This window comes from Astatotilapia calliptera, chromosome 11, assembly GCF_964374335.1.
Source record: "Astatotilapia calliptera chromosome 11, fAstCal68.1, whole genome shotgun sequence".
In the NCBI taxonomy this organism is placed as follows: domain Eukaryota; kingdom Metazoa; phylum Chordata; class Actinopteri; order Cichliformes; family Cichlidae; genus Astatotilapia; species Astatotilapia calliptera.
Window position 1 is genome coordinate 29897674 of NC_137432.1, and position 23133 is coordinate 29920806.

At 40.1% G+C, this 23133-nt stretch overlaps 1 protein-coding gene and 1 long non-coding RNA gene across 8 annotated transcripts in view; one reads left to right on the forward strand and one right to left on the reverse strand.

Annotated features, from left to right (window-relative positions):
- The window catches only part of phldb3 (pleckstrin homology-like domain, family B, member 3), a 24970-nt gene continuing 1837 nt past the window's right edge, over positions 1-23133 (forward strand). The window contains exons 1-16 of one of the 7 annotated variants that reach the window (XM_026183675.2): positions 1-357; positions 709-781; positions 8584-8644; positions 9345-9500; positions 9663-9773; positions 10084-10221; positions 10648-10776; positions 12561-12734; positions 15096-15203; positions 17884-17985; positions 18187-18274; positions 18810-18987; positions 20135-20216; positions 20586-20735; positions 21363-21573; positions 21842-21927. In XM_026183675.2, coding sequence (XP_026039460.2) covers positions 8615-8644; positions 9345-9500; positions 9663-9773; positions 10084-10221; positions 10648-10776; positions 12561-12734; positions 15096-15203; positions 17884-17985; positions 18187-18274; positions 18810-18987; positions 20135-20216; positions 20586-20735; positions 21363-21573; positions 21842-21927 — 1743 coding nt within the window. In that variant the 5' untranslated portion in view covers positions 1-357; positions 709-781; positions 8584-8614. Of the gene's footprint in view, positions 358-379; positions 529-708; positions 782-8235; positions 8295-8583; positions 8645-9344; positions 9501-9662; positions 9774-10083; positions 10222-10647; positions 10777-12560; positions 12735-15095; positions 15204-17883; positions 17986-18186; positions 18275-18809; positions 18988-20134; positions 20217-20585; positions 20736-21362; positions 21574-21841; positions 21928-23133 lie in introns of those variants that run through there. The other 6 variants (XM_080308075.1, XM_026183677.2, XM_026183679.2 and 3 more) reach the window with 6 other exon arrangements.
- On the reverse strand, positions 5379-6875 carry LOC145431842 (uncharacterized). Its single transcript, XR_013912149.1, has 2 exons — positions 5898-6875; positions 5379-5671 (listed from the first exon to the last, which is right to left on the reverse strand). It is a non-coding gene; the product is annotated as an uncharacterized LOC145431842 (long non-coding RNA).

Genomic DNA, 23133 nt, shown 5'->3' on the forward strand with positions numbered 1-23133 from the left:
TTAAACTGGCTGTTTCATGAATTTGGTGACAAATTTGGACAAATCTGTCACAAAATTAGCCCCCCCCCCCTAGGGAGTTAATCCGACCATGCTTCTCAGAACTAAATTGGAGCCTGTGCAGTTGTTTCAGCCTCTTCTGTATCAGTATATTATTATATTATTCCCACAGGAGCATGTCATCAAATGTATTTAAGTAGTCTCTTCGCAGAGTATGGCAGCATGCCCAGATCACTCCACAATGAGAAAACCCGGTCAGTTCCCAGAATAGAAATCCCATTTCAGTGCCAGACTTGAACGAAACTCTCCCCGAGGTCTCCACAGCGAAGAAACCGGGTGTGAGGTCTGTCGAGAAAAAAGGTATGCATACTGGTTTGTGACTACCGCTAGCCTTAACACTTTAATTAGTCGGCATCCGCCTTCTCTGTCGTCGCCCTCCTCCGCGTGCTTTCACCTGTTGGTGCCGACAAACCGCTCGCGCTCATCTGTCATTATTTTTCTTTTTGCTGGGAAGGGACTGAATCAAACCAGGTGAGGATTAAACACCAGAAAAAATGCGATAAGTGAGCGTCGGTTTAACAGAGACAGCAGCTGGCGAGGTCAAAGTAACGCTGACAGTACCTGAAAGTGAAACAGCGTTCAAAAAAAGTTTACTGAAGTGACTCTTCGCTGTTTTTTTTCCCCCCTCTCGTGTTTTCCCTTCTGACTTAGTCCGGCTTTGTCACTATGCTATGACTCGTCAGAGGACCCGCATGTCTTGCTGAAGTTGGACCACGTTTATCAGGTAAGAGCCGTATTTTTGTTTTTGAATCGGTTTTGTTGTTTAGCAGCAAGTCAGCAGACCTCTCCAGCACACAGTTTTTGCTCTTGGCAGAGAGCCTTAAGCAGGCTGTGTTTAAACCTCAATCTTGACATTACTGTGCTGTTACCAACTTACCAGCGACCATCTCTAGAGTATATAATCTCTCCACTCAGAACAAAAGAGAAATTAACACAGTTTCCTCAAAGCAAAACTGTCCTCTTGCTTGAAACCTGGGCTGCGTTAATAAAATGATAGTGTTTCGTAATGTTTCATACCACGCTTTGACTCACGTCTTATCTTTAAAAATATCCAAAGCAATGTCCTCTGAGATAAATTTCACAGAGTTTATATAAATTTCCCCTTTTTGTTTACAACGACCCGGGGATACCTCCCCTTTTATCGTTCCATCAGCACTCAAAGTAAACAGTGGGTGGGAGAGCGGGCTGAGGTGGGATTGTGAGGATTTGTTGTCTGGAGTCTTCTGCCTTTGGCTTTTACTCCCCAGTCTCAATCACACATGTTTTGTCTGAATGCACATTTGACAAATCTGTGTCTGAGCCCAGTGTCCCGGGTAGTCATTAAAGGATAACTCCTTGCATCACAGTTCCCACAGGTTTACTCAGACCAAAGTACTGCTGTGAATACAGTTGAACTTGCCTTGATGCCAGGAACTGAAACACAGTAGCAGATAAATCACAAGGGCCTTGAGAGATTTTCTCATATTATACCTTAATGCCTGCATTTGCTTTATACTTTGACTTTCTAATGTGTGGGTCTTATTTAAGGCAACAGTTAGATGGCTGTGTGGCTAAGAGAAAGCGTGCTTTCTGTTTGTGATATACAGTATTTTAGTTTGAGTGCAGCTGTGAACTTGCGACAAAGCTCAGGTGTTACTAGTAACGTCTTCTAATACACTGTGTGACAGTGATCACAAAATCAGGATTTTGAAAATGAGGATTCTTGCCATCATGACACGTGGGTTTCAAAATCCAAAATCTGTTTTTTTAAAGTCTGGCTAAAAGAAATGTAACATGACAATCATAATTTCATCAGTTTCTGCAGTAAAGTTTTAGTCTTACGAACACTCTAAAAACCGAGAAGAGTGGAAAATCCACATTTTGTTGGACACATGAGTTTTACTTTCCTTTTGTTTACTTATTGTAAATTACCAAAGCTTAGAACCAACTGATTGCCCAACTAACGGTTGCAGCACTACATTGAAGATGATGCATCAATATATTTTTCAACTTTTTATAATGTGCTCTCTCCTTCTCCTGATTTCAGCTGTTGTGTTTCAGTAAACAGAGGTTGACTTGTTGAAACTATCTTTAAGTGAGAAGAATAATGTTGACCTCTGAATAATATCCTGATTTAAAATAATTCACCATGTTTCTGCTCAGTTAGGGCTCATTACAAAAACCCATATGAAAGTTCAGAAAACAAAACAATATTGGCTAAAAAAGCTAAATGGAAAGTTCATAATCTTGTCTGTTTATTTCTTATATTAGATAGATTCCTTTATTGTTTAGAGAGCTTATATTAGATATCTTTTATCCCTCAAACACAGTATTTGAAGTACTCGCAACAATACTTTGTCATAGTGTTGGCACTGGATTAAAGCATTTAAAATTGAGCCCATACTTGGCTACAGAAACCACTTATCTGTTTGTTCTACTTTGTTTTTTTCTGATCTCGAAGCCAAGTTCTGAAGAAGAGCCTTGCATTTTCATTCTCTAGGATGCCTCGCACAATCTGGAAAGTACGAATGACAATTGAAACTAATTTTAAAAAAACTTCATCTTGTCAAGTTCCCATTGCCATCACTAAAAAATATCTAAACCTGACATTAGCTGGTCAAGAAATTTTCCACTGGAATGTGTAAACAACAGTGGTTCTGCAGTGAGATTTCCAGTAACAGTTGCTTTTCCCAGTTTTTTTTTCTTCTCTAGTCAGCCCATTTTTCATAAGTGAAATACATAATTCAGATGCAGAAGTCTATGTTGTTGTTGTTTTTAGCTGCATCACTGCTTTTGTTATATGCGTTGCCAACCCAGGTGTCAGGCAGGATAGACCGCTCCACCCTTAACAGCTGGGTGACGGCCAGGACTGCTTTCACCTGCTCTTCCTGCTCAGAAACTTGTGTGGCGATGACAGCTTTCGGGTCCTCTGTGCTGAGCCAGCAGGAGCCATATGCAGCAGATCCAGAGATTGCTGCAGTCATCCACAGGATTCACTCTGTTAAATTTCAGTAGGCTTTTGGCCCAAATGTCCACAAATACTTTTTCCTCTGCTTCGTGAAGGCTAATGAGTGTGCATAAACATTTAAAATGTGCATTGCACACATATAAAGCAGTACCTATTGCACTCTGGCTGAAGCCAGCACTGGAACACTAAACAAAAGATTTTCCAACCAAAATTCATTCTTCTAAAATGAGACCATCACTTTAAGTGTTTTTTTTGTTGTTGTTTTTTCCTTTGCTGCGAGCCAGAGAGTGTAGCAGGGCCAGTGCGAGTAAGTGGTAAAAAGTGGGACTTCTGTGCTTACATTTTTGACAATAAAATAGGAAATTTATTTTTGTTCTCTGGAAACCTTCTATGAATAAGATAGTGATGTAATGATGTCAGGCTTGCCATTGAGCAGAACCCTATAAGGTCTGGTGATTTGGAGTGTGTGATCGAAGCCACAGCCTGTAATTGTGGCTAATAAAAAGAATATGTGACTTGTCCTAATAGGTCGCAAGGCTTAATGGCTGGTTTTGATGTTTTTCCTTCGAAAGATGAGAGACAGCAACTAACTGGAGAAGCCTTTTATGATGGCCATTGAACATGCACTTCTGATTTGTGTCATGCCAATGTACAAGACGCTACCATGCAGTGTAAAGTCACAGTGTATGTATATTTTGGAAAGCCAAACTGATTTTATAACTTACAGATCCTTTAAATGGACAGAATTAATGATGTTTTTGAGTTTAAATTTTAAAAGTATTGCTTCTTCTTAATTGTTCTGCTCTAAAAACTTGCACAGGTAGGTGTTTTGATCATACCCAGTTTAGTATATAAAATCCTATAAATTCCCTACAGTTGTTGTTTGCCTGGGCAAATATTAACTGCTGAAAATCAAACTGTCACTGTATAAGCTGGGTCAGCTCCTACTCATTCAAAAGGATCTGGCTTCTCAGTTTTTTTTAATTGTGTCTGTAAAATTAGTTTGAAGCTGATGCACTTTTATCGCTCAGACCTGCATTGTTATACTATTATGAATGAACTGAGTGAGTTCACCTCTAAGCCTTCCTCGTGTGGATTAATTTGGCATTGTAAGCTACCCTGCTCTATACGAGGCACTTTAGCTCACATGCTGCTCATGTGACGTTTTAAACTATAGTTCTCCTGCATTGAACACACAGTGACAGGCTGTAATCAGCATTCACACCCACACAGGGCATGCCATGGTCAGAGCTCTTTTGTCCTGAACAGCTAGTGGAATATTGCTCTTGTCAGTGTTGACTTTATGGTTTTGTGCACACTGTGGTTATCCCCATACTTTTCGTTAGCCACTTACTAATGAGGGGTCCGGATGAGGACAAGGTCATTTTGGAGTGTTATTGGAATGAATTGTAAACCTGTCACAGGCAGCTCTGAGTTTAGAGTCAAAATGAACAAATGGTTTTCCTCCACACTATGTACTGTATTCAGTTCCTTAGAACCATCAAAAAGGAATCAAACTCCTATTACCTCTGTGCTCCGTGTTCCTCCTGCAGTTGATGGATGCACAGCTTTTGTGCTGTTCCTGGCCAGACTCCATAGGCTAAGGCCTGACAACCACTCCCCTGCAAGCACCCACCCTTGAACCAAGTCCATGAAGCTCTGGGGTGGAGCAATGATAACCCTATGGCAGGCCGATTAGTAGTTGACCTTGACTACTTCTTCCTAAGGTTGTTTTTTTTTTTTCCCCCCCTGAATGCCTCTTAGTCTGGGCACACCTAAGACCAATTTAGACCTTACCGGGGGGCAAATTGCCCCAGAAAACATAGCTCCTGGGATCAAGCAAGTACGCCAACTCCTCCCCCACGATAAGATGGCAATTAACGGATGGAGCTTAATCATTAGGAAAGGGTAAAGTTGCTACTACTCCATGTCAAAAGGAGCTAGTTGAGGTAATTCAAACATCTGACTTGGATGCCTGCTGGACACCTCCTATATGTGGTGTTTTGGGCATGTGTCTGTTCCAGGCAGAAGGCCCTGGAACAGACACAGACATAATCTCTCCACACAAGATATGGTGGGGTAATTATGTGTCTCAGCATGCTTGGGAATGCCTCAGTGTACCCTAGAATGAGTTAAAGGAGGTGGCTGCTTATACACCTGAACCCCGATAAGGAGGAGAGGGAGGAATAGCGTCATTCAGTTTCTTTTCAATTGTTACATTCAGTTTTAACCATAAAGCTCCACTTCATAATGACAGTCACTTAGGGCACTTTACATGTCAGATAAATCTTACATTATTATTATTATGGAGGGAAATCCAGCAAAGCTACTAAATATGATCCAAAGCTGAAACAGAAAACATACAAGCCAGTCATTTTGTTGCACTGACACATGCACATAGTAGAAGGTCTTACTGACAGACATAGCTCTCCCTGTTTTATTAAGCTGTTGGTATTACAGTTCTTAAAGGTTCAGTTTATGTCGTGACTCTGATTGAGCCAATAATAAAGTATCACATGTGTGTGAAATGTGTGTATACGTAGTGAACGTGTAACTTCCAAGGGGAGGTGTGGGGATCTTTTCAGTCCCTGTTTTGGTGGTGGGGTTGGGAGGATCCCTTTACAGGAAGAAATCTTGAGCAGAACCCTGGGTGGCCTCCAGTCTCGGCTGAATTGAAGAATAAGCAAAAGAAAAAATATTCCAGTTTCAGGAACAGATTATTTGAATTTAGATAAGGTTAGCTTTTGTTTGTTAAACCAGTGGGTCAGAGGCATACATTTTATTCTTCAATTTACACGTCACGTGGAGCATTATTGATTTCAACATTATATAATATCAACTTTGACTCATTTACAGTTTGATTAAAACAGCACTTATGACATCATCAGGTTACCTTGGCTCCGGCTTTCAGACTTAATGAGAAACTCCACAGATTGTTACAAGCAAAGTCTCCTACAACTCGCTGGGAGTGCTTCTGCATACACGGACAAGTTGTATAAAAGCTTTTGTGGCTCCAGAGGGAGCTGTGCAAAGTCTGATAAATATCTTCAAGTAATGTGCTGTGAGTCAGCATTGGTTGGGATTGAAGGAGTGCAGGATTGGAAAGGTGTGAGCTCACCAGTTTTCCGTGACCTCCTTATCTCCGCTTAAGTCTTGTAGCTCAAGGCTGCGTTAGCTGCTTCCAGCATACAGGAGCACACACATACCAAAACTGCTATAAGTTCTTGAAATTACAGGCAGTGGCAGCAAATGAAATGTTCCAGAAAAAATCCAATTTGCTGGTTAGTCATGAATCGGGACACAAACCCACATACTGACTCACTTCTGTTTGGATAAGCTGGGATCAAACGAAGTGAGAAGCATCACAGTAAAAGAGCAAGATAAAACTTTTCTGAAGTGAACACACATGCTGTGTGAGATAAAGTGACACGAGTAGCATTTTTCTCATGTCTGCTTGATATGTTGTCAAACAGGCATAACCCCTTCACACTGTTTGTGTTGTGGTGAATCAGATATTGGCTATAAATGATCTGTGACTGATACTTTGCACCGATAGAAGTTAACGTATATGATCAGGCCGATTTCTGAGGGTTGCGTTTTTGTTTTTGCTCTGGGGATTCCTTACATAACACGCACGCACACACACACTCACACATACACACACGATCCCACTTGATCCTGAACTGCATCTCCGGTCATTCTCTCTTTCTCTGGCATCTTATTCTCCAGAGGCGCTCCCCTCCCCGTAATCAAGTCCAATTATTTTGGGCACAAAACTCTGCTTTGTTCTTTGATCTGCCTTTCAGGCAGAGCTTTGCTCCCCCTTTTTTTTACTGTCTCGCTCCATCTTGTTTCATTAGTGTTTCTTTTGCCTTTTTGATTGTTTTATTTACACAAACCACCGTGTTAATATGGAGGCCTGGACTTTACTCCTGTATGTCTTGGCTCTAGCATTGATAGGGTATCTTGCTGGACTTTAGTTAGAGGTCAAACACTTGCACTAATGTTTGTTTGGATTATGATGTAATTCACTGTGACGCTCTCCCTGTCCTGTTTTCCCTGAAATTGACAGCTTTCACTGAATATCAGAGGATCAGAGAGCGAGGACCCAACTTTTTACACATTAACTTTCTCTCTTTGTGTGTTACTGTAATTGCCCGAACTATGATACAAAGCATACTGTCTTAATTCTTTTTGCTTGCATTTTTACTCCTGTTTACTCCTATTTAGTGGCCAAATAATTTATGTAGTCCAGTCTAATATAGGATACATATTTCTTTTATGGTGCCTCTAATGTTCAGGGTTTTGTTTTTTGTTTTTTTTACATTTCATCAATCAGGTCTTGAGTGAGGTGTTGTGCAAGACTCATTATGGTGATAGGTGCTTGTAGGTATTCTAGGCTGATACGTATGTTTAAAGCAAAAATTTGAACAAAATCTAAAACTAATATGTTTTTAAATTATTATTATATTTCTGTTATTTAATACTGTACCATTTCAGGAAATGTTTAAAATAACTTAAGTGTGTTAAATTGTTTTAGCTCTTCACAACAGCTAATTGTCAGCCACTGACACCAGCATATTCCGCCTGATTTGATTACAGACCAGTGTCAGCCAAAAAAGATATGTCGGTGGATCTTTGGTTGTTTGTAATACTCTTGCCCACCCTTGTCCTGGGGTTATCAGGACATAGTTATCCTGTCCTGACAAATGCTGAATCACTATCTTAATAGATGACTTCATTAGTGAATAAACTGTTTAATTATTCAATATTGTTACATAAAATTAATTAGAAATGTTTGTGTAATCAAGCATATGCACATAATATTACAAAAATATTAATATTAATTAACTTTCAATCTATGTCAAAGTTTTGTTACTTTGCTTAGTTGTCTGGACCTCCTTTCATTGGGCTGCTGGTTCTTGGTGTTTTTATTTGTTTGTTTTTCTGTTTTCATGTAAAATGTATGTTGTTATTATTATTTTTTAATAGCTTCTGTCTCGTGGGAGCCTATATATCAGTGTCATACTGTAAACTGTGACTGCACGGGGAAAATAACACACATCACAGACCATTAATAGTCCTCAGTCACATTTCTCCTTTAGGTACCAGAAGTGGTAAAATATCACTCCTGAAACGGAAAGTGCAGTTTCAGCTTGTTTTAGGGAAATACCCTGTATACATACCCCATCAAAAGATAACGCTCACATTTATTTGTGTTTCCTCCACAGACCACTCTACATTCTTAAAAAGGTAGATGAGTCACAGTGATCTAGTCTTTATTTTAAAGGTGCAAATTCTACTTTTTCACTGTCAAGACGTAACATGTTTGTTGTATGAACATTATTGTAATCTATAGCCACATGTAGGACACATCAGCTTTTTTTCCATCCATTATATCACTAGAAATGAGATGTGCCACCCCCTTGCTGGTCTCTGCTGCTCTCTGTCCATGCCTTTTCATCCCTCCCCAGTGCTCTCCCCCCCCCCCCCCCCCCCCTCTGGATGTCAGTGTGCCAGTGGTTGTTTGGAAGCTCTCGCTCATATCTTGGCTTAAATTTATCTCTACTTTTGCTCAGCGTGCATTCCCTGCAACCTAATAAGGTCTGCATGGAGGGCGAGAGAAGATGGTGGGAAAAGGTTGGACAATAGTAATCAAAAGTATTTTCCCACAAATTTGTTTTGGCCTGTGCACACATGGGTGTTTCTGCTAGGGTTTGTTTGTGCGTGTGTGTAGAGAGAGAGAGAGACCACAAAGATGAGGGTGGAAGCACAAAACATAATGAAGAGATTAGGATATTGTAGGCTGACATGTTCCTAAGCTCTTTGATGTAGCACATCATATGCTCTGTACGTAACAATATTTTCTTCAGTAAATCCACATGAATGTGACAGAGAAGATAAAGTACAATATAACAGTACTTCAAAGCCTTTTCTGATCTTGCTCCTTTCAAATTGTAATTGATGACCATTGAAGCTACAGCAGAACATACTGTTGTTTATCACGCTTGTGTCTACACACGCTGATAGTCCTTCGCTAAGAGAGAGATCCTGAAACCCAACCACAAACCACCACGCATATAGGATATTAACTCCGCTCTTTCACTTCCACTCTTCAAAGCAAGGTGTTTTCACAGACTGTTTTCTGGAAGCTGGAGGGGATTTCTCTGCTTATGCTGCTTTATTCAACCATCCTATCCCCTCAGCAAACTGTCACCTGATCCCTCACACACCTTCAGCCATGCAGCATATTAGATTACTACAATACTCACTAAAGTCAACCAGACACCCCTCCAACCCCACACTCTCCAGCTCTCATTTACTCCCTCCTCTGTTTCAGACTATAGAAATGCCCCAACACAATATGGAAAACTCCAGGAGTCAGTGGCAGCAGGGTCTGCGGCCTCCGTGGATCACCAGAATGACTGAAGGTCAGAGTCCCGCCTCCTCAGGGGCAGAGTCTGACACAGAAAGTAGCAGCGCAGAGAACGAGAAGGTGAGGGAGAGGAAGCTGTCTATGGTGGTGATGTAGTCATTTGTTAGACCTTTTAATTCTGGTTAAAACAATGAATCATCATTGCTGGTCTGAGCCCTTCCCAGCCTAACAGCCTGCATGTGGTCACTCTGTCTGCTCATTCTTTTTCCTGCTTTCTGTCAGACCTTCATTAAAAAGTTGGAGGTGGGTTCACTGAGGGTCCTGCCATCACCCTCCGTGCTCCAACAGCGAATCACAGAGATCGAACAGCAGAAGGAAGAGCTAAACATTGAGGTGAGCATGTCACATGATCTGGACAAAAATGTTATGTCACCGTGCAAAAAAACTGCTGGATAAAGTCGCTGAAGAGCTGATAGGGTTAACATGTTATTCCAGTTATTTGATTGAGAAAATTGACTTGGTATTATCAGATCAATTGCGAAACTTGTAAAAGTGGTTTTGATGTTTCTGCTGATGCATGCACATTGAAATTGCAGCGCCGTTTCCAAACTCCACTACAGTCACGATAAAGGAATGCTTAACTCTGACTTGCATAAGGTCAGGTCAGTATGATTCACCTCGGTCGCGTCTTCTACCCTCTTAGCTGCAGCTGGAGATTGCTTTGCTACAAGGAGAGCTGCAGACAGAGAAGGACCGGCTGCACAAACACACGCAGAAGCTGAAGGATCTACAGGAGGAGGCCGGGCAAAGAGAGAAGCACAAACACACAGACAGACAAAAGGTAAAAGATACATGTGATATTATCTAATACAGTTTTAGTATTTTTTTTTCTTTTTAAATACTTAAAACTTGGCAGATGTTATGGGTTGTTTTTTTTTAACCCCTAACCTCCAATGCCACACCTTCATATTTCAAGCCCTCCTAGACTTCGAGTGTCTTAGTGTAGGACTTACACCCCCAGAAGAAACTGGCATGTAGGCTCAGTAATGTGCAGCTAAAGTCAACACAAGATCGTGTCAGTGATAAGTCAGCTCCCATGCATTAACCGTTAGATGTCAAACATGTGACATGTTTTCAAGATAAATATATCCAGCCCTCATTGTAAACAAAGGTTAATAGACCTGTTGCTCTTGTTTCTTTTCAGGCAGAGTTTTTGTTTTGCATTTCAGTTTTTTGCTCGCTCTTTTCTAACTCTCTGTAAATGCAGGAACGAGAGAATCTGGAAGAGGAGCGACGCAGGGTGGAGGAGCTGAAGAGTAGGTGCAAAGAAAAAGAGAAACTGATCCCAAGTCAGCCAGAAAGTCAGCGAGAACAGCTAATGCTGCAGCTACAGAAGGCGAGTAGGACATTTTCAGCATGGGTGGAGGATGACAGTTACAGTTAGTCATTTGGGTGATCAACAGTGTTCTTTTTTTTTTTCTTTCTTCAATCAAAACATCTGCAAAACCAACAGAGCCAGCATCATTGTCATTTCATCTACAATGATGATTCTTCAAAATATGTTAAACACAAACACAAAACTGACCAGCGGGCTTTAGCCAGATAAGATTCCTTGAAGTTGTGGTAATCAAACGTCTGTTTCCTACTTTAGGGTGTGGGCTGTAAATCATTTTTAAAAACTGTATGCTCAAGATTTCCAGTACCACCCAAAAACACATCTGGGTCTTTTCCGTTTTCTGTTTTTAAACATCTAATCCTGCCTTTTTTTAAATATAGAGAGACACAAAAACATCCCAATGGTTGTGTCTCGATGGCAGTTATCTAGATAAAACATAAAACTGCAGCTAATGCTCGGTGTGCTGTTTTGATATATCACAGATACAAGGTGTGTTGACAGCGCTGAGTCTTGCACATAATATTGTCTTGAATACAGTGAGTGATTGTTCAGTACCTGTTCAACCTGAAGTGCTAATGTTTACCCACACCTAAACAAAACACAGGATGTGTGTTTTGCCTGTGAATGTAACAGAACAAGATGAGAAACCTTTTTGTTTAAATCGCATTGTTTAATGACAGGTTTAGTGTTGTCCGGTAGCTGGTTCCTTTCTGTGGTAACTTGTCGGATTTATTTGGAAAGGGCTTCTAGAAAACAGGTTTTTCACAAGTTGCTTCACAGAAAAAAAGCTGCATACATGCACACAAACAGGACCTAAGTACGTGTTGCACAGCACTAAGAGAGCAGGCATTCCAGTGAGGCCGTTGAGTGTTTCAATAGGCAGTGAAGCATTGAATTTTGTGCTTATACTGGAAGTGTGCCTCCGGTTGCCAAACCTTGAGAATAATGAAGCTCTTAAGTTCACTTAACTTTTTGTCCACATAAGTACGTACTCAAGTCTTTTGATTGTACACTAAAAAGTTTGAGTCACAACAAGATGTTTGAGAAGTATTGTGAGATCATGATAATAAAGAAATACAAATAACCTGGAGATTATAAATAAGCTAATTTGGCATTTGTGAGTAGCAGCATTGTGCCAGCAATTGTCAGTTTGATATTACTAGCTGTGTAATAAAAGGTGTTAAACTACTTCTCAAAGGAAGTGTAGCATTGTCGATTGATTTCTCTCTAGTAAACTCTTTTGTCATGTAAAGTGACGATGGAACGAGGCTTGCCAAACTTTAAAAAGTTCTGCACAAAGTTAAAAATATCTCTGTAAGAGCATGAATCAACCTTTAAAGGTGACCATACTCATACATGGATCTGCACTAAAAAAATCCAGTAAAGAGTTCACTCTTATTTATGTTATTATTATTATTATAATCTTGATTGGTGTATTAAATAAGGGTGCTAACAGTGCTAACATCTGGATGTGTGGGGGGTTATTGTTTTAAGCATATAAGTAGAAAAACCAGTGACTGGACTGCATAAAACAGAACGATGGAATGTTTCCATCAATCAACCAGTCAATTCATTCAGTAGTTATTGTTGTACTAGAGTGCCAAAGGCATTGTTTTGTATCGTCCCTCCATCCATTCACTTTTGATTTTCCCACATAAATTTCTTGGGGATGTTACATTCATAAACCTTCTCTTAGGCTCCAGAACAAGACACATTTTAGCAAGCAGTTCACAATAAAAAAGCACCTTTATTTACACAATTTTTTTTTTTTGTCTTCATTTCAGGAGAAGGAGGCGATGGAGGCATCAGTTCGGGCCTTTGAGGATTGGGAGTTTAATTTTCTGGAGCGAGAGACCGGCATTGTTGAAGAGGATGAGAGCAAATGCAAGGAGAGAGAGAGTGAAGGAGAGCTTGAAAAGGAAATCTCATGCCAGAAGCTTTTGGTCAACGTTGCACAGGTAAACAGCGCGTCTTTGAGATAGTTTTTGAGACAGTTACACAGCTGCTCCTTGAAGTGTTATCAGGGTCACATGCTTTTTTTTCAGTGTTTACTCTCACATAAATTCCGCATCAGTGCAGACATGTGATGTCATACTTGTGCATACAATAAGTGGATGAAATGATAGGAACAGCTAACACTTGAATATATACCAGTACAACAGTTTTCCAAAAGATCTATAGAAACAGGACCCAGTTCTTTTTGATCACAGTCTGGACAGTCTCCATGCTTCTTTTAGAGACACATAAAGATTGTGGGTTTTTTTTTTTCTAAAATGTGTTGCACCATGCTCCTAGCTTTTGCTGAAATCTGTTTTCCTCTTTTTGAGAGTTAAAATGAGGAGAAGACCGACCAGAAAGTGAACAGAAGAACCACAAACCTCCAACAATAATCACAGAGTTGTTGGCATCAAACAACAAAGTGATAAATCTGACTCGGATAGCATTTCAGGGCTGTTGCACTTTAAAAGTGAAATTAATCACATTAATCACCACATTAGATGGGTTGTTCTGCTGTACACATAACCTCTCTTTGCAGTTACAGTTCATGCTTGTTTTTATGTATTTAAGGCTTGTTCTTCTTCTTTCGGCACGAGCTTGTACTCTTTACCTCAAAACGTCACCTTGATTATGTCGCACAGCGCTATACAAGAAGCTTAATCAGGCCACCATGAGTGAAAAATTATAGAGCAAAACACATGGAAGCAAAAGAGGAGAGATGATTAGGAGAGTCTGAAAAGATTAAAGAAGATGAGGAGATATGGAAAAAGAAGGGTTGCACAATCCTGACTGAAAGATAATATTGTCGACTAAAAATGCTTGAAATCATGCTTATTTGTGAGGGTATTTTTTAAGAGATTAGCTATTCTGCCCTTGAGCAACATTAAACCAACAAAACTCTTCAGATCAGGATTCCCATGGCAGTTTCAAAAGATCTGTAACATGTTGGCACTTGAATTTAAATTCAATTGTTCAACTGACACGTTGGGTGTGCATACTCTTATTTATGGACTGGGGTGACCGTGGCTCAGAGGGATGGGAAGCGTTCTGCAGGTTTTAGAATCACATGATTAGTTCGTTACCAGGCCTCTGGAGAACTTCAGGACATGTCGAGGAGCTAATTTAGCCATTTAAATCAGCTGTGTTGGTTCAAGGACACATCTAAAACCTGCAGGGACACCGGCCCTCGAGGCCTGGAGTTGCCCACCCCTGCCTTAATTCCTAGTGCAATTTTTTTTCTGTGTTGTCAGGTCATTTTTCTATCATGGTTGGGTGCTGCTTATTCTGAGCTAAATGTTCAGACCCCAGTAATGATCTCATGCTGATTTTAGCAGGCAGCATGTGCTTCGTAATATAACCTGATGATGACACTAACTGAAAACTCATCCTGACTAGCCAAACTGTGTGCCAGAGTGGAGTTAACGTGATTAACGATCTTATGCCTCATTTAGAAGTCTTCTATACTCTGAATAGTCTCACTCTCTCACAGATTATGTCCAATATTTTTTTTATAAAAGGAAAGAAACGCACCAATTACACAGAATGACACAAAAACAACATTGCTCACATTCTAAGTCAGAGGATCACCAAAGAGGGATTAATGCTCTTGGGAAATTTTTTTTTTTTTGCATGTCAGTAATTGCTGAGATATTTCAAAGTGAACCAACCAAACATGACATGCTAGGATAGCTAAAAGAACTAAACTTAAATTCTTAATAGTTTGTTACTTTGTACACCGGTAGTCTTGACTTACATTTCAATGCTGGCTGTTCCAAAAAGCTGTTCTTCCTTCCAACATTTACAATTCCATAAACATAGATGATGAAAATAATGTTCAGTTGTTTCTCAATTAGCTTCAGAATGTAGGAGGAGGAGCGCAGCCCCGGAGATGAAGGCTGGGATTGTGTGAGAGGGATGCTAGTTGACTCAGCTGCACTGTGGCCTCGATGCACATGACATCTCTCACTCTTACTGCCCTAAAGTGGTGATTTTATATCAGCCATATATTCATTGAAGTTGCTTCTCCAGTCCTGCTCTCCTGTGTCAGTCTTGTGCCTCTCATTAACTTGCAAAATGGCCATTTGATTTGCATTGTGTCTCGGCTGAAGAGATGGACTCAGCTTAGTGACCTGTATTTACTCACAGCGACATACGCACTGTCACATCGGGGGATATTTACTCAATATTACATCACAGCATAATGAAAAGATAAGGTAAACTCAGAACAGCTACATGAATCAGCTACAGCACGTGATATTATCTCGGAGGACAGGAAGCCATATCCAGTCCGCACTGATGGGAATGATTGTCTGAATTTTCAGGAGCAAGTCCAACGGTTAGAGAGACAGCTGCGGGACATGGAAAAGGAGAAAGAGAGAGAGATGAATGCCTTGAGGAAAGAGAAGAGGGAGCTCATACACACCCAAATGGTATGTGGGATTTGTCATACTGTGGGTTTTACTAACTTTTGGTCTTTATTTAACTGGTGTAGTTGCTATTGCGATGGCCACATTTGTTAGTTCTGTTACTTTTCTGTTTTACCAATCTGTTTATTTCTTTTTTGTGTTGTCTGTTCTTGATGTTTCATATGCTGGAAGCAGTATTTGATTATTTGGTTAAGGCACAGCAGGCAGCTAGCTCCTCCTAATGACGGTGGCTGTATTTGAATTTTTTACATTTGACATCGTCATGCCTCTAATTCTTGGTGGCATAGATTCCACAACGTGCTTGAAACACCCCATATAGAGATGGCATCATCATACAGCTACAGCAGATTTTACACTATTACAGTACCAGCAGCCTGAGCCACTGATACAATGCAGGATGGATCCATGCTTTCATGTTATTTACACCAAATTTTGATCCCACCATCCCACAATCTCAGCAGAAATCAAGACCCAGCAGGCCAGCAACAGTTTTCTAATTTTCTGAAATTTTCTAATTAAGAATCTTATGATGAGTGTTTGTTATACAAAGTATAGTGAACGAGGCAAACCGGGAAGTGAGTTCAGATATGAGTTAAATGGTTTTTTAAGCAGCACAGAATCTGTCTGCAGATTTCAGTTCATAGTGACAAACCTGCAGAGGGCTATCATATGACCCTACAGATCCCCTCATTGCTTTAATATCTTTCAACTGCTGCAAATGAACAGGTTATTCATTCTAACGTACTTGTCTACATAAAGCCAATAAGCATTATCTGTCTGAAAAGGTCTAAAAATAACTTTAAAACCTGTTCGGGGGGGAAGCCCTGAGCTGGTGTCCCACTACTACTACTGAATTTGTATAACATTTGTATAGGTTACCACATTGGCATTCACTTGACTTGTATGGATGGTGGGCCAACTGCCAAACCTCCCAGACTTGTTAAAGGGTAGAAATTCAAACCCACATCTACTCCTGACAGTTTCTACAAATTCACCTTAACAGTTGGGCTTCCACCTCGTACAGACAAAGCCTACACTTTTCAGGCAGTTTTTGGTTCACTTGCACCATTCTCATCAGCCTTATTTCAAGCCCCAGCAGGCACTAAATAAAGCCTAGGCAAACTGTGGATTAACTGCTTAGAACCAAGCAGCAGAGAAAGTTGGTGGCTAGTTAATGATTGAAGTAGAGCATTTAACAGATTAAAGAAAACATATTAACACCGTGAGGCAATAAAGAGAAAAACAAAGTTACACGAGAGTCAATATTATTGTACAGAGAAGATTGACTCCAGATAAATGCTGCTGTTGCAGTAGCATAAACCTATATATTAAGTTAGGTATTAAAAACCTGAAACAAATTAACCAACCTCTATTACTGGTTACAGTTCCTTAAGTGCATAAATATGTTTTTATTCAATCTGAGCACAACTTAACAAAGATCAAAAGAGTTGCACTGCTAGCAAAACTAAAGCTGGATCCAAATCTCTAAATCACTTGTGAGTAGTGAAAGATTTCCGAAAGTCTAACATGTGTCCATGACCCGTTTCTTTCTTTTCAGTTCAGTTTCGTGAAACATCTATCCAGCTCTGAGTATAGTCCACGCTGTCATGTGTTATGTGTTTTCATTGTCAGTCAGTGGCTTCCATTTAATCGGAGTTATGATTGCACCAGTAAAAAAAAAAAAAAAGAGCAGGAGACAAGATCTGGATGAGTAAAAGGGAAAATGAGACAAGCAGAGGGAGGAGGCGAGAGTGAGCGAGGAAGGGAGAGAGAAAGAGAGAGAGCAAGAGAGAGCGAGATTAACTCAGACTAAAAGGAGGGAGGGAAAGGGGTAGAGAGGGAGGAGTAAGCAACGTGAGGGAGGGTGCTGCAGTTGTGAATGTGTGGATGTCTGAGAGAGAGAGAAGGCAAGCTGGGAGAAGTTTCACATCCTTGCAGCGATTGGTAAGTAAAATGACTGCACTCGAGTTGATTTGTGTGACTGAGGGTCTTTAAAATAGCGTCCGTCATGAAACTGGATTAATGTGAAGTTCATCAGCTGTTGTAAATAAGAGAGGGGACTGAAAAAGGGAGGGCAGAAGGGAGTGGCAGTACAGAGGAGGAGAGAGGGAGAAGCAGTGTCAGACAACATGGCCAAGTGTGTATGACTTTAATATGACTGCATGCAGGATGTGGTTTGCTTGTCACAGATGTGTTGGGAATTTTAGTGCTCTGAGCTGTTTGTGTATTTGTATATTTATTTGTGAAAACAGTTGGATTGTATTGTGTCAAGAAAGCTTTTGAATATTTATCAAATCCCTTAGAAAACAACACTGATGTATGTGCAGCAGATGTTTAACAGCCACACTTCTGCTGCCAGCATGTGCTGTTGTGCTGAGTAGTGAAAGAGGCGGACAAGGGTTAAACAGTGGACTGCATGTAGTGACTGAATTGCTCATGTGTTTGTGAGTCAAGCAGGGAGAGGGAGGGATAGAGGGGAAGATAGTGGAGCTGTGATAATTTTTTAACTCATTACAATCCCTCCTGGAAGTTTTAATTCTCAGGCAGATGTGGTATGTTGAGAACGTGTTTTGCTTTATGGTTACAGTTGGTGAAAATGAACAGATTGTATTTGTACCCTGTAGCCAGTGTTGATCACAGATGCTTTACTGAGGTTTGGAATTTAAACCTGGCTTTCAAACAGGTTCGCAAAGACAAGAAGCCGCTCACCGACTGGTCTGACATCACCAGCTCAGCTCCCTGCATGATGTCTCTTTCTCCTCTGACGGTTCACAAGCCTCCGCAGGTATGCAGCTTGTCACACAGGTTTGGTTTTTTGTTTCTGCAACCGTTAATGTCATCATTTGGTCTAATGTCATAATTGACATTTGTGCTTTAATTCAATTACTGATTTCCAAAACATGTGCTGATAGCTAACAGAAAGATCTGAGATGACAGTGTCTGTGTTTTGAATGTACTTTAAGCACACTGTCTTTTTATTTTTTAGGATCCAAGCAAAGAAGGTGTCAGTCTGCCCAGGAGACGAAGCTCGCATCGCAATAACAGACTAAACGACAGGCCGGTGTCAGCACAAGGTGAGTCCAATTTTTCTACCTCACTTTGTCCTCCTGATTGCTCAGGCTGAGATGTTTGTGATATAGAACAATAAACATGTTCTCTCTGCACCCTTGTGCTCATTTTGTCTGGTCTGTTTGCTCAGTTCCCTCCCTTTTAGTCAAATCAAAGGCGTGTCAGTAGAGTTGGCAGGTCGTTATTACATTGGTTTTGCCTGTGCGGACCAGATGAGCCTGAGAATCATCCATATACTTAAGCCTTAAATCTCCCCAGTAGTATCTGTTTTTCACATGCCCATCTATCTGTCATTAAATAGTAGCCGGATCTTCAGGGTCATGTCACGTCTTGTCAGGAGTTTGCTCTTCTTCTTAATCCTCTAAGTCTCTTCCTGAAAATCATATCTGACTCTTCTTGTATGTAAAATATAAAATGAGTGAGTTAACATTTTGATACCACATGACAGATTTCTCTCATGCCGAATCTTATAAAAAGCTATTTATGCTGACCAATGCATGTTGTTCTCACATGTCTCTTTTTATTTCCTTCCACTTTCAGTGCTGGTAAGGATGCATCCTGACAGCCAGGCCCCAGAGGCTTTCACATCCCCTGTCCTGTCCCATAGACTGAGCAATGGGCACAGCAGTGGGCACGGCAATGGGGACAGACCTGGGGCCAGCAATGGTGGTGGAGTCCTAACTCCATGTAATAGTACAACAAGCTCTCGTGCTGCCAGGTCAGTGTCTTCACTTTTTAAAAAGCAAATGGGGTTCTTTAATGCATTTTTCAACGTTCATGTACTAGGTAATTATATTCACATGCAACCAGAATGGATTTTAATTGCTATTCTTTTGGCCCACTGAGTGGAGAAATGTAGCATGTAAAGGGTTTTTGCGCCATAATTCACATTTTTAATACAAAAAATATGTATATATATAATTTGACACTATTAATTAGTGGGTCCTGGTTTGTGGTCATCAAGTATATTTTCAGACACACAAGGCACTATAACCACTTGGCATCAGGTTGCTCCATGACCACAGTTTCTGTTTGTTATGTCTTTACTATAGCAGATAAAACCATTTTTGATAAATTAGGATACTTTCAAACACATTGTGGCAGCAAAGTGCAACAAGAAACCCTCTTAATTAGGCCAAAATTGCACGAACACACAATATAAACCACGTTGGGTGTAAAATCAAAGTGGGAGCAACCGCATTTTGCTATTAACTATTTTCCCACGGCTGTTGTTTTGTTTTCTATCCATATTAGATTCAGTAATTGGTTGAGCATTTTTACTATATTGCATTATAAATTTTTCCAGTTGGAATAATGGTCAAAGGATGGATTTCAGATTGGGCCAAAATGACCAGATTATTTTATGTTTTTTGGCTTATTAGCAACACACGTTGTGAACTTGCATACAACAGCAGCAACAGTTGAAGGCGTACTTTGTTGTGTTACTGGAAGTAAATGGGTGTAGAGCTGTCTGTTAATGATAAAACATTTGCAAATGAACATGGGGCTTGCGCAGCATCAGAAGATAAGGTTAGGTGTCGGTTGAGGTGATTGCACTGGTGTTACAAGTCTGTTCATTGAATAGTATTGGACATACTACATGATGGGTTTCAGGAATACTTCATGATGTAGCACATGTCATGATTTGGCCTTTTGCATTGTCGCATCCTGTTAAACACTAGCTCAATCTTTGCTGATGAGAAGCTTGAGTCTGGTTGATTATGCTTCATATGTCCATTTAATTCTACTGATAACTTGTTAAACAAATACAGCTAATTGGATCATTTTCTAAAGAATTTTTTTTTTATTTAAACTAACTGTATAAAGCTTTTGTACTCAATTATATTATTACTTTTTTCTTACAGTCCATGCCTTTTGGATCTCATTGAGATTGAGAAGAAACTGAGGGAAGCCAAAGCAGAGAGAGAGAGGCTGCTCAGAGAGCGGGTGAGTCACCTGCTGTGGGAAACACTCGCTGACACCTCTAATCATCAGCGACACACTGAATTAGATACGCCTGTCTGATTACTGACATCCACTCAGCTCCAGGAAAGTAGACAGCAGATGTTTGGAGTTTTGTAATGCATGTTTGTAGCACTGGCAGTTGGAGAGACTAAAAAATGTGCATGCATATGAGAGTTTCGGAGAATTTCAAAAAAGGAATGGGAGGATTTAGAGTGTAACTCTGATTTCAGTTTCCTTTATGCTTTTGCATGCATACCTCCAGCTGGGTTAAACCAGTGTCGCTTCCGTCTTACTGTGTTACCTTGGAAATGGTTTGGATAATAATTTGTTTTGATGTGCGTGTGAACTCAGGAAGATCAGCAACGGTTGCTGTTAGAGGAGAGAAGACAAAGAGAGCTTAATTGTTCCAGAACAGAACCACCAGAACCAGAGACCCCACAAAGACCAGAGCCAGAACCTGAAGAGCAACAACGGGTCATCTCTTCCCCAAACTCCTCTGAGGTATGAATGAAATTCAAACTATAAGTTAGTGAAAAATATTTTGTTTTCCTTGTAAAATGATTAAACCTAATGCAACAGACACGCATATGTAGTCCTTTTAATCCATGTATTCTCGATGTTCTTGTCGAGACCTGATGCTGACATTACCCACAATACAAGGAGTTTCCACGAAACTCTAACGCGGGATTGTTAGATTAGTTTTGGGAATTGTTGCCTCACAGTAAGAGGTTAGAATCCACCAACTGGCTGCAGCCTTTCTGTGTGCAGTTTGCATGTTCTCCCCGTGTTTGCGTGTGTTCTCTCCGGGTACCCTGACTCCTTCCCTGATAAGGAGAAGCAGAAGCGAATGGATAAAATGTTTCTATGGGGGTACCAAAAGACAATGCAAGCTTTGACGCTTATGTCACCTGTTTTGTTGTTATTCTGTTTCATTTTTCATGATTTTATAACTAACTGACTTCCAGCATCTTTAACCAAGACATTCACATTTTTATCATCTCATCCTTGGGGTTTGGGGACCCAAAACAAGTGTAACCACTATAAACTCCAATAGGAACTGGTCAGTTTATCATGGTAAATTGACTGTTTGTTTTTTTCAAGCTTCTTTAAAGTCCATTTGTCTTCCAGCAGCGTAGCCTGCCCCTCTTCCTCTCTCCAAACTTTGACCTGAGGGCCCATGTGGAGTCTCTGGGTCATGGAGTGACTGGCTGCACGGAACTGCGGCTGACGTCTCGACGCTGTGCGGGCTTCCTGACCAAACGAGGGGGGAGGGTCAAAACCTGGAAGAAGAGATGGTTCCTGTTTGACATGGACCACAGACGACTAGCCTACTATACAGGTTAGACTGGTTGGAGAGGTGTGCTCGCTGACTCTGTGTTTGCCTCTTTGTTTGAATGAACCTTTCTCTGTCACGCTAGGAGGTGGTCAGACTTATTATAAGATTACATCACATCAAAGTTTTTATTCTAAACATTTTTTTTTAATTTTTTTCTTACGTTTTATTGTGCTTTGAAGAAAGAACAAGGAATAAATTTTTTTTTTAAATTCACATTGACTTAAATATTCAATATTAATGTTCTAAAATTCCTTTTTTGCCTTTGCTGCAGACTGTGATGAAAGGAAGCTAAAGGGAGTCATTTATTTCCAAGCAATAGAGGAAGTTTACTACGACCATCTACGAACAGGCACCTCTGTGAGTTCTCATATTTTACACAACTGGACTTTAAATAAATCTGAAGTTTTTCATGTGTTCCTGAGCACAGACCTTGGATCAGAAGGGCAACAGTTTGTAAATGTAGCTTAAACTGCACTGGACTCATTTTGTAGAGGTTCTAAAGTCATTTCTTGACATGTCATCCAGTCATAAATCCGTCAAAACACTTTCAAAAAATATTTCTAGAATCTCTTTACAGAATGTTTTCAGGACCAATATTTATAATGATTATTAAATATATTACAATAGCGCAGAGAGGAAGTCCAATAAATATTTTCTTTCTCCTGAAACGTACAGTTAACACAAACAAAACAACTCAAGTAGAATTAAGATGACTATCACAGGTACACACATGTGCGTTTGAGTTTATTGTAGTATGTAAACCAGTTACAAAATTTGTTTTGCTACCTTATATTTCCAAATAGTTTTGTTTATATGATATGACCTGATACATGTACCATCATATTTGAATAGACTAGAAATCAAAGGTAGGTTGTTGGTAACATTAGTACTGCTTAGTAAGACTTTTATTTGGTGCTCACAGGCATCTTCTAAGAAAGTAATAGTGTCAACCCTCTTACTTACAGTGACCTTATTCACCATGTAGGAATAAATGAGGAAAAGAAAATCCTCAGGGAAATAGTTTGTGGTCAGAAGATCCTGTTCTTTTCTTAGTTGTGTGAAACAGGTGATTATCAGTCTGCACTTATACAACAAATAGAGGCTAAGTTAATGCTGCAAGACAGAAATGAGAAAGATGGTTAAAAAGTACAAACATTATTGTAACATTAATCTCTTATTACCAGACTTTTGTTCTGCTGGGCAGCGGTTTTACTCGGATATACACTACCAGTGAAAAGTTTGGACACACCTTCTCATTTAATGGTATCTATCTATACAGATAGAGAGATAGATCTAGCAAAGAAAAAAAATGATAAATAACTCTAAATATACCTTGCATTTTAGATTCTTGATAGAAGCCACTGTTTGCTTTGTTGACAGTGCTGAAAACCCTTGACCTTCTCTCATTGAGCTTCATGATCACCTGGAATGGTTTTCAGTTCACAGGTGTGCCTTGTCAGGGTTCATTTGTGGAATTTCTTGCCTTCTTAATAGGCTTGTGTTGTGCAGAAATTAGGTTGGTACACAGCTGACAGCCCTATTTGGTTCTTGCCATGATTCTAA